This window comes from Psammomys obesus, unplaced genomic scaffold, assembly GCF_907164565.1.
Source record: "Psammomys obesus unplaced genomic scaffold, mPsaObe1.curated_primary_1811, whole genome shotgun sequence".
Lineage (NCBI taxonomy): Eukaryota > Metazoa > Chordata > Mammalia > Rodentia > Muridae > Psammomys > Psammomys obesus.
This window is the reverse complement of record NW_026590701.1, coordinates 2,824,003-2,833,913: the sequence shown is the minus strand read 5'-3', so window position 1 is coordinate 2,833,913 and position 9,911 is coordinate 2,824,003. Positions and strand designations below refer to the sequence as shown.

Sequence of the window (9,911 nt, the reverse complement as noted above, 5' to 3'; positions counted from 1 at the left end):
TTTCTTTCTTTCTTTCTTTCTTTCTTTCTTTCTTTCTTTCTTTCTTTTTTTTAAATAGTAACAGAAGTTATGAGAAGCAACAGGAGTTCGGGCTCCTTGTCCTAGTGCTGGGCCTGGGGTGTGGCTCACTGGGAGCGCGCCAGCCTCCCATCTCTAAGGTTCTGGGGACAACCCTCGGAAAACAAGCTAGAAAGAAATAGACAGACCCAGAGCCTACATTCAAACTTTAAAAAAAATTTTTTTTAAGATTCATTTTATGTGTATGGGTGCTTTGCCTGCATGTATTTCTGTGTGTCTCATTGGTGTTCAGAACAGGTCAGATCCAGAACTAGTTACAGATGGCTGTGAGTTGCCATGTGTGTGTTGGTAACTGCTGATCCATCTCTCCAGCTCCCTGGAGTAAAGCCATTTCAGTGCCGTGTAGTTGTTCTGAAAGTCCCCTTTGACTCTGGTTTGCTCCGTTCTCCCACTTACTAAAGGAGAGCTAAGCCACCACATTGGTGTTAAAAGACTATGTAGGGCTGAGTATGGTGGCTCACACCTGTAAATGGCCTGGGAAGGTACAGATAGGAGGGCCAGCAGTTCAAAACCATCTTCAACTACCATAGCAAGGCCAAGGCTAGTCAGAGCACCTAAGAGTCTACCTCAAGGAAATAAAATAAAACATCACACAAGAAGCATATGTTTTGGGAGCTGGAGATCAAAATTCTTGTGTAGAACCCATTTAGCGTTCCATTACAGACTGTCTGCCATAGAAATCCCACAAGGTCCTTGGGCTTCCACGCTGAGAAACCTGAGGTTTAGGAAGTTGTGTGTGCTCTTCAAGTCGGTGCTGTTCAGTCTGGGCTAAAGGAAGTTCTCCTAGTTGCTTGAATTGATGACCACAGGCCAGTTCTTTCTTGCTCCCGCCTATCCCAAAGTCAGGACTGTAATATTTGCTTGTATTTATTGCCTTGAGGCTTGGCATATAGGACGCTTTTTTCGGTCCCTGGCATATGGCCCAATGCCACTAATCTTGGCTCCACTAGTGTATACAAGTTGCTCATAAACCAATCAAGATGTGAATAACAGCTGGATCCTTATTTTAAAGATGGCATGTGATTTTAGGGGGCATCAGATGTCAGGTCTTTGCTTTGTACTGGGATCTGGTCTGGGTTTGCTCATGTAGTGCAGAACTGGGTGATGACTGGGATTTGAGCCAGGTAGCCAGGCAGTCATGTGCCCACAGTACAGAATGACCTCACTGGCTAACTTGTGTTTCCAGAAGGTTGGGAAACTCAGGCTTGCCAAAGTACCTTGTCCTTTCGGTGTGGGCATGCCAGTGGTTGACATGATTCAGCGATACATTCTGATTTGAATTTCAAAACAGCTGGGCAGTTGCTCAAGGAGACATCTGAATAACAGTTTTGTTTAATTGCTGAAGATGGGAAAGTTTGATCAGAAAACCAGTTTAAACAAATAAAATGAGGTTTCCTCCGATCTCAGAGATCAAGCAGAGAAGTCCCACTGCCCTCAGTGCCCGGATGGAGTATCCAGGATCTGTTCTCACTCAGTCCCTTGTGCTGGCTGTTAGGTATCCCAGGCAGACCTCTAGTTTCTGTGTAACCGAAGTGGACCTTGGACTTCTAATCCTCCTGTCCTCACCTCCCAAGAGCTGAGATTACTGGCATGCATTCCTGCACCGAGGTTGAAGGGTGCTGGGGGTCAACCTTGGGTCTTCATGGTGGGCAAGCACCGCCCCTAGCTGCAGCTGGGCCTCTCAGCCCGGCTTCCTATTGGCTGCCTTCCTATTTTGTCTCAGCCTGTAAACTCTGGCTGCTGGCTCTGATGAACAGGGTTGAGCCTAACATTCATTACAGTCCTACTTTGGCCTGGGACAAAGCAATCATGTCTATAATTGGAAGATATTATTAATAGGTCTATCAGAGCAAAGGTGTTTTTTTGTTGTTTTTTTTTCTGGGTCACTTAGGGACAGCTCCCATTGGCTCCTAAGAAGGCCTATTCTGCTAGAGGGCTATTTGCACAGAACTTAATGAGATGTTAACTGTCTAATGGAAACTGAAAAGTCATTCACAGGTTGTCCCATTCTCTGTAGACAGACTTCACTGAGCAAATTCCATAGACTTTGACTATCAGGAATTGAACGAAATCAGTTAATGATATGTTTTGCAAAGATTCACTAATTAAAAACTCACTGTTGCTTCTAATCACTTATGTCAAATGAAGTTTTTCTATTTGAAACAGCTGTTTCTTTCTTCTCAAACAGCTCTTTCAAAATAGAATCTCAAGTTTCAAATGTAAAATTAAGAAACATTAAATCATTGCAACCATCCTGCTCCACAGTTAGACGGTCAGATGGAAGGGTTCTCAGGGAGTCTGGCCCTTTCTGGCCTCACTGCCCAGAGCCCTCTTCTTCCCCTACAGAGACTAGCTTTCCAGTGAGCGCCTTACCGAGGTAAGGTCTCAGAACCCAAAAGTGGTTGGAGAACTCCGAACTTCCGTCTTGGGAGAGCTTGGTTAGCATGCCTCCCCTATATTTTCTCCTCTGGACTATTTTTCCTTCTGCCTGGCAGAGAAGACAGCTGAGGGTACAGGCCGAGGAGAAGGGCATTTGTTGTCGGCAGATGAGCCTTGGGGGAGTAGGGGGCGTTACTTAGGGCTTTGTTTTCCTCAAGAGAAGCTTGGAGAACAGAGCAGTCGCTCAGTGTAGCCCAGCTCTGGCTTTTACCAGCCCGGTGGCTTTGGCCAGACTTTGGACTGTTTCCTCCTGAGTAAATGAGGATGGTAGAGAAGTCTGAAATAACATGTGAACACAGTCATCACAATGCCTTGAACACATTCAGCAAGCATTGCTGTTACTGCTGAGCTCGTTTTCCTACTGCAATGTTATTTGCTGTGTTCTTGGCACTTAAAGACTCTAGCCCACTTTGGCTAACAAAATGTACTGTTCTGGATCAGGAAGTAGCTCAGTGCTACAGTACTGTATAACATGCAAGGTCTGAGTTCCATCCTGAGTGCAAATACATTCGTACATACATACACACACATATACATATATACATACACACATACTTATATACATACATACATACATAAACTTAATTTAAGTGACTGTTTCATTTCAATGTCTTAGCCAGGGTGAATATAGGTGTGTATGTCTACTAGGGATTAAAAAGAAAAACCATGTTTGTTTTTATTTGGAGCAGGAAACTACCAGATTAAGTCATGTTACTATTTATATTTGTTAACTTCTCAAACTAATTTCCTTAATGTGATCTAGATAATGTTTAACTTGGACAAAGTCCACATCATTTTGGACGAGATGGTGTTAAACGGCTGCATTGTGGAAACTAACAGAACGAGAGTTCTTGCCCCTCTACTGATCCTTGACAAGATGTCAGAAAGCTGATGAAGGAAGACATCACAAACCACAGCAGCCTTCGAAAACTGTCACTAGCTGTTTCCCATGGTTCCACAGAGAAAACAAACACTTCTCTCCTAGTTTACTCTACACCCCAGCCATAGCCCCTCCTTCCTCTCCTCCCTGTCCCACCCTCCTTACCACTCCACCCCCCCCCCCCCCCCCCCCCCTTCCCCCCCCTTTGAAAAGGGGGGGGGGGGGGGGCCCCCCCCCCCCCAGCACATGAAGTCTTCTCAGGACTGACTACTTCTGCTACACATAGTGGCCTGGCAAGACAGACCTGCCAGGGATGGAGAAGCATACAACAGAGTCCTTGTCAGAGACAGCCCCTATACCCCTTACTAGGGCACCACGTGAAGACCAAGCTGTACCTAGACTGTATACATGTATATGTACCCATTGAACAAGCTGATGATTCTTGTATACTTGCTAACTGTATGCTTCCTTTTCCTTCTGCAGGAGCATCAGGGTTACAGGGGAAAGAATGGGTGGCAGTTCTCCATCAGCCAATAAATTTCAAGTTGACTTGACCACATGACATTTGGGTGAAGTCCTTTGCTTGCTACCTCTTTCCCTAAAGCCCTGAGCACTCTCTCACAGCTGTTCTGTATAGCCCAAGGCACCCGCCCCTTCCCGTGTGTGTGTGTGTGTGTGTGTGTGTGTGTGTGTGTGTGAGAGAGAGAGAGAGAGAGAGAGACCAGAGACCGAGGTCAGAGTGTCTTCCTCAGTCACTTCTCCTGTATTTTAAATATAGTTCAACTTTATTCTTTGAGAACTTCCTATCTGTTTACAATGTGTTTGCTCATACCTACTTTGCTCTCCCCATCTTTGTTTTTTTTCCTTTTTTTTTTTTTTTTTTTGAAGCAGGTTCTTTCACTTAGAGCTCATTAAGTAGGCCAGCAAGCCGCAGGGCCCCCGTCTGCAGCTCCTCAGGCTGGAATCGCAGGTGTGTGCTGCTCTTTGACCTGAGTCTGGAAATGTGGCCACTGTGGTTGTGCACGTGCTTTACCAGCTAAGACTCTCACCAGCCACACTGTATTTTAAACAGGACTACATGTATCGCCTCCAGCTTGGGATGTACACAGGGGTGTGAGGTCTGGGCCTACCTGAGCTGTGTCACAAAATTCTGTCTCAAAAGCAAAGAATCAGCAGAAGGTCATTCCAACACACACCTAAGAAATTCAGTATTTTCCAGGTTCTGGGAAGTCTTTGATAACCATTTTAAGGGTACTTAGCAATTCTGATGCCATCATGTAATTGATCTCATGGTGGTGCTACTGTGAAATAAATGGTTAACATTACCAGGGCCCTAACAGCCACTGTGATGCCACAGTTTACTATTATTTTGTTTTGACAAGGTCTCAATGTAGCCAGGAGTGGCCCCCAAAATTATTATGTAGCTGAGGATGACCTGGAGCTCCAAATCCTCTTGCTTCCACCTCCCAGGATCCGGGGTTCCAGGTTATCACATCTGCTTATGGCATGTTCTAAAGTGCCCGGCTTCCTACTAAGCTCATTAATAAAAATTATGTTAGTTCCAAGAAATAAAATGAAAAACAATCTCATCAGGCTAATATAAAATAAGCACTTTCCTTCCTCTTATCCTTTAAAAAATTTGCTTTATCAAACACAAGGTATTTGATAAAAAATACGGAACACTTCACAAACTTGTGAATCACCCTTGCGCAGGCCCATGCTAGTCTATCATTCCAGTCCTTGTGTGCTGCTGAAGCAAGCGGGTCATGCCTAACTGTCTTCCTTGTCTTAGAAGCAGGCACCCCTGCTCCTCCACCCGGACAACACAACACAGAGAGCTGCCATATATCAGGAGCATCTACGTGCACGCTGGTGCGGAGGGTGACGCGCAGTGGAGGAAGTGCAACTGTGCAGAGCCTGGGCAGGACTCCAGGAGCTCTTCCACTTGGATCAGCCCCCCACCCCCAGGTGGCACTGTGTTTGCTCTCGTGTATGGATGGGGAGAGGAGGCGGCTTTTAAATATTTATTCACTTATTTTTCTGTATATAATTGATGTCTTCACACACACCAGAAGGGGACATCAGATCCCAATACAGATGGTTGTGAGCCATTGTGGGTGCTGGGAATTGACCTTAGTACCTCTAACAGGGCAGGCAAGTGCTCTTAACCACTGAGCCACCTCTCCAGCACCGGGGCGGTTCTTGTTCTAAAATGCTACACATAGATTTAAAGTTTTAATCATAAGGACCGGAAAACTAGCCATACTGGACTCCAAACGCAAACATGGATGGTTCAGAACTCATTTGGAAAGGCGCAGAGAAGGCTCTGGCCCGTGGAGCACCGCACGATGGACGCAGGAAGTGGAGAAAGTCCGTCTGGACGGAAGCCCTTCCGACGTCTTCCTGAGATGCAGCAGCAGGAAACACTGTCCTAGCTGGCAGCAGTTAATAGTAGCATCTGGGGAACTGTAGAAACTGGTACGCCAGAAGCAGCTAGGGAGTGGACATAATTAAATTTGGGGTCACACTAAAATAGCAGACAAATTATATCTTGGCACAGATTTTAGTACCTTTAGAGAATATTAAAGTTTAAAAAATATTAAGTAGATACCATAGGAAAATACCCTGAAGAGCCTGGCTGTACTTGGAGACCCTGGTATGGCTGACAGCACCTGACTCAAAGCGAGCTGTGGTTCAGCTGTTGGTAACATGCTGTGTAACCTCCTCACTTCAGCTAACTGCCTGCAGTGCCTTTTAAACTGATCGTCTAGGAATCACCGGACAATCCACTGTAGCAACTTGCTAGACTAGGACCTGGCAAACTGACTCCAACAGGCAGGGGTTGAATATTTGACTCTATGTGAGCTATGTAGTCCCAGCTATCTTCCCCACTCAGCCAGTGTGGTGCAAAAGCAACATGGTCCGTAAGCGAAAGAACAGAACTGTTCTAAGAAAACTCCGAACATTTCAGCGCCGGGGCGGCAGTAGGTGTTTGCTGAGCATACACGAGGCCCAGGTTTGAGCTTAGCACCGCACTGAGCAGGCTTGGTGGTGCACGCCTGTAACCCCAACACTGGGGAGCCAGAGGAAAGGGAGCCAGAAGCTCAACATCATTCTTGGCTAGGTGGAGTTTGAAGCCAGCCTAGGTTAGAGAACTTAGAAAAAATAATAATTTTCATGTCATAAAATACTACCTTTACTTGTATTTTCAACCATCTAGAAACCTGGGGCCAGTGCACAATCGCACTTGTCACCAAGTTTGGTGACCTGAATGTCATCCCCAGGGTGTACACGGTAGGAGAAAAACCAGCTCCTTTTTTTTTCTTCTTCTGACACCAGATTTCACTGACTTTTTACAAACTTTAGTCTCACCAGCGAACAAAGCTGTAGCAGACCCTGACGAAAGGCAGGTGTTGATAGAGATCTTGTCATTTGAAAATGCAAATACCAAACGTAAAAAGGTTATTAGACCATGAAAGGTATTAGCAGCACCTATGGATGAATGGATAAGGGATTTTATATGTATATGCTAATATATAGGTCAAGCTGTAGCTAGGTCTCTGATATCAAAATATTCAGTTTCAGGAAATAAGAACATTTGCAAAGAGACCAAACCGAAAGTCTCAGATCTCAACTGCCTGGTGTGATAATTTCGAGAAATACACTGCGTGCGTGGATGGAACTCAGAGAGCTGCTTGCCTCTGCCTCCCAAGGGCTGGGATTAACGGCGACACCGCACCCCGCTGGAGGAGACCAACCCTGACAAGTTGTCCCTCCATGAGTGCCATGGTACAGCACCGTCTTCGCCTCCCAAATCAGCGTTTAAAAACAAGACGAACGATTTTCAGATCACACTTACCCCACAGCCACACAGCCAATGAGAACAGCCAGCAGACCAAGATTTGCTCTCACCACCCAGCTGGCCTTTGCCGAAGCTCACCACTCACAAGGCTTTTATGTAGGAAACATTCTGACATGCAATACTGTACATGCCAAGCGGGTATCAGCCCTGTCATGTAGTTAGTTGTACAGCCACGACTTCACTAACGTCAAGACAAAAAAGAACCCTTTACCTTTCTGGTCAAAACACAGGTAACATACTGAAATGTGGCTGTTATGTCTTAGCTTTCAGTCTCACAGTGAACCGTGAAGCGAATACAGTGAAATAATTGAAGGCTGCCTCTGGCCACACTTTCACAACACTGGTTCCATATCCAAGGATTCTCCCAAGAGCAGACTCTCAATATTTGGAAAATCGCCTATGCTGAACACTTACAGGTGTCTTCTTACATGGTACTTTACCCAGGGTCAAGTGGAGAAACACGAATGGTTTCAAGCCTCAGGAGGATGTGGGCAGGATGTATGCAAATAACTATGGCATTTATGGAAAAGTGCACCCTGCAACCAATCCTTGGAGGATCCCTATACACGCATAAAAGCACTGACAGCAGTCTGAGCTGTTTCTTATGGTAATCACCCAGGACTGAGCAACCTCAAATATGCTCCAAATGCCTTTTCGAAGCCACTGTGGGGGAGCTGGATGTTCTTCTAGAGGACACAGGTAAATTCCCAGCACCCACGGGGGGGGGGGGGGGGGGGGGGGGTTCACGGGCTCACAACCACGCATTAACACCGATCCCAAGGGCGTCTGATGCCCTCCTCTGGCCTCCACAGGTACTGCACGTGTGGTGCACAGTCATTTGTGCACGCAAACACACAAAATAAAAATAAATGTGGTTACTATTACTGTTATCATTCCTATCACTGCTAGCGCCACGTGGTAGCAAAAGGCCTCTGGAAATTAGAAACACTCCTTTCTTCAAAACCAGAAAATAGGAGTAGCCTTTCCACACTAACACAAGCTAGGAAGTCATTCCTGATCTCAGACCTCCTCGCCCTCCCTGAAGTTGCAGTGCTAAACAGTACACCTGCTGTCCAAAAGGTATCACTAGATCCCACCTGGATCATCGTAAGATTTTCAGGCAAATGGATGGAACTAGAAAAAAAAAATCACCCAGAGTAACCAGTCCTAGAAAAATAAATGAGGTATGTATTTGCTTGTATGTGGATATTAGCTATTGAAGAAATGATAACCAAGCTATAATCTGGAGGCCCCGAGAGGTTAGGCAGAGAGAAAGGGACTAAGGAGAACACAGATCTTCCTGGGAAAGAGATTTTATGGGTGGACTGGGGCTGCAAAGCTTGTATGAATCCACAGGGGCTGCACAGGTCCTCTGCATAGGTATCTTAGCTTTCAGCTTACTGTTTATGTGGGACTCCTGAGTGTGAGAACAAGAAAGTCTTTCATTCTTATGCCTTCTCTTGGGCTCTTTTCCTCCTGTTGCTTTGCCTTATCCAACTTCGATGTGATAGTTTTTGTTTTATTTTATTATATACATATATATTAATTTATGCTATTGTAAAGAGTTAAAAAAATATCTGGTTAAGCTCTCAGGTCTGTTGACTGTAGTAAAATAGTGACATGAAACAGTTTTCTACGCTGCAAACATTTTAATGATTATTGTTGAGCATACATTTCAGAAATTTACTTCAAACTGCAACAAGTTAAATAAATGTTTATAATATACAAAGAAAATACAACCAAACATAAAAGTTGCTGTGAGTGTGCCTTGCATCTAGACCAGTGTTTGCCCCTCCCTTAATATCTTTATTTTTGAGCTGCACAAACACACTTTAGAATCTCATCTTTATAGAATGGTATTTAGGAAAAAAAATATACTCCCACCTCAAAGAAATAAAAAGGTTGTGCATGATTATATGCCAAACGAATAGAGAACACTAGAACACTCTGGTAGTGCAGGCATCATTAAAAAGGAAAAGAAAGAGCCTGAGATGCTCATTAACACTCTATGTTTTAAGGAAGCAGGATTTCTGACCAAGTAGCTAAAAAGCCAGCAAAACGGGGATGAGTGATGGCAACTGTAGTGTATGGAGTAGGAGACGATGACAACCTCGATACAAACACGGTTAGATTTGACAGTGAGCACTGAAGATCCGAGAGGCTGCTCTGTGGAACAGTTAGGCAGAACCACCTTTCCAGTCACATGAGCCCTTGTAAAGCAACAGTGTCCTGTGCTGGATGCCTGCTGGCTGGGTAGTTAAAGGATTTACTTTGTCATTAGCAGCTAAGGAACTTATTATTCCACATGTTCTCAGAGCCTTAATGATGGAAACAAGGCAAGTGTCATTAGTGCGGAAAATCATACGCTTCTCTGCAAACAGATGCAAGAGGCTTCACTCGGACTTGACTTCCTTCTGCACTTCAAAACTCAATTGAGATGAAAGCCTTTCTCCATTGTAGCAGCCAGCAAGCGCTCTCTCATGATCTCCTCGGAAGAATATTCAGGCAACTTAAGATAATGGACACAAGTGTTGACTGATGGATAGCTCGCATCGGTAGCATCAACCTATAGCAAGAAAGGGAAACAGAACAGCTTGAGTTTGTCTATTTATTTATTTATTTATTTATTTATTTATTTATTTATTTATTTAT

At 44.7% G+C, this 9,911-nt stretch overlaps 3 protein-coding genes across 10 annotated transcripts in view; 2 read left to right on the top strand and 1 right to left on the bottom strand.

Annotated features, from left to right (window-relative positions):
- Ap4s1 (adaptor related protein complex 4 subunit sigma 1) overlaps positions 1-3,956 on the top strand; it is a 39,152-nt gene extending 35,196 nt beyond the window's left edge. For all 5 annotated transcript variants that reach the window (XM_055608523.1, XM_055608521.1, XM_055608525.1 and 2 more), the window contains exon 6: positions 3,281-3,956. In XM_055608523.1, coding sequence (XP_055464498.1) covers positions 3,281-3,409 — 129 coding nt within the window. In that variant the 3' untranslated portion in view covers positions 3,410-3,956. The remainder of the gene's footprint in view (positions 1-3,280) is intronic.
- On the top strand, positions 3,409-7,498 carry LOC129677910 (uncharacterized). The gene is made up of 4 exons (XM_055608586.1): positions 3,409-3,469; positions 4,314-4,367; positions 5,190-5,365; positions 6,977-7,498. Exons 1-4 carry the CDS (start codon positions 3,409-3,411, stop codon positions 7,415-7,417), a joined length of 732 nt encoding a protein of 243 aa, XP_055464561.1. The 3' UTR covers positions 7,418-7,498.
- A 1,390-nt stretch (positions 7,499-8,888) lies between these two features.
- Hectd1 (HECT domain E3 ubiquitin protein ligase 1) overlaps positions 8,889-9,911 on the bottom strand; it is a 90,473-nt gene continuing 89,450 nt past the window's right edge. For all 4 annotated transcript variants that reach the window (XM_055608528.1, XM_055608527.1, XM_055608529.1 and 1 more), the window contains exon 43: positions 8,889-9,825. In XM_055608528.1, the coding sequence (XP_055464503.1) occupies positions 9,688-9,825 (138 nt within the window). In that variant the 3' untranslated portion in view covers positions 8,889-9,687. The remainder of the gene's footprint in view (positions 9,826-9,911) is intronic.

Excerpts from the sequence above, each read along its gene's own strand:
- LOC129677910 (XM_055608586.1), top strand. The coding sequence starts at position 3,409 with ATGAAGGAAGACATCACAAACCACAGCAGCCTTCGAAAACTGTCACTA. Across the intron at positions 4,368-5,189 it reads TCCTCAGGCTGGAATCGCAG|AAGCAGGCACCCCTGCTCCT; the intron begins GTGTGTGCTGCT and ends TCCTTGTCTTAG. Across the intron at positions 5,366-6,976 it reads GATCAGCCCCCCACCCCCAG|TTTCAGGAAATAAGAACATT; the intron begins GTGGCACTGTGT and ends CAAAATATTCAG.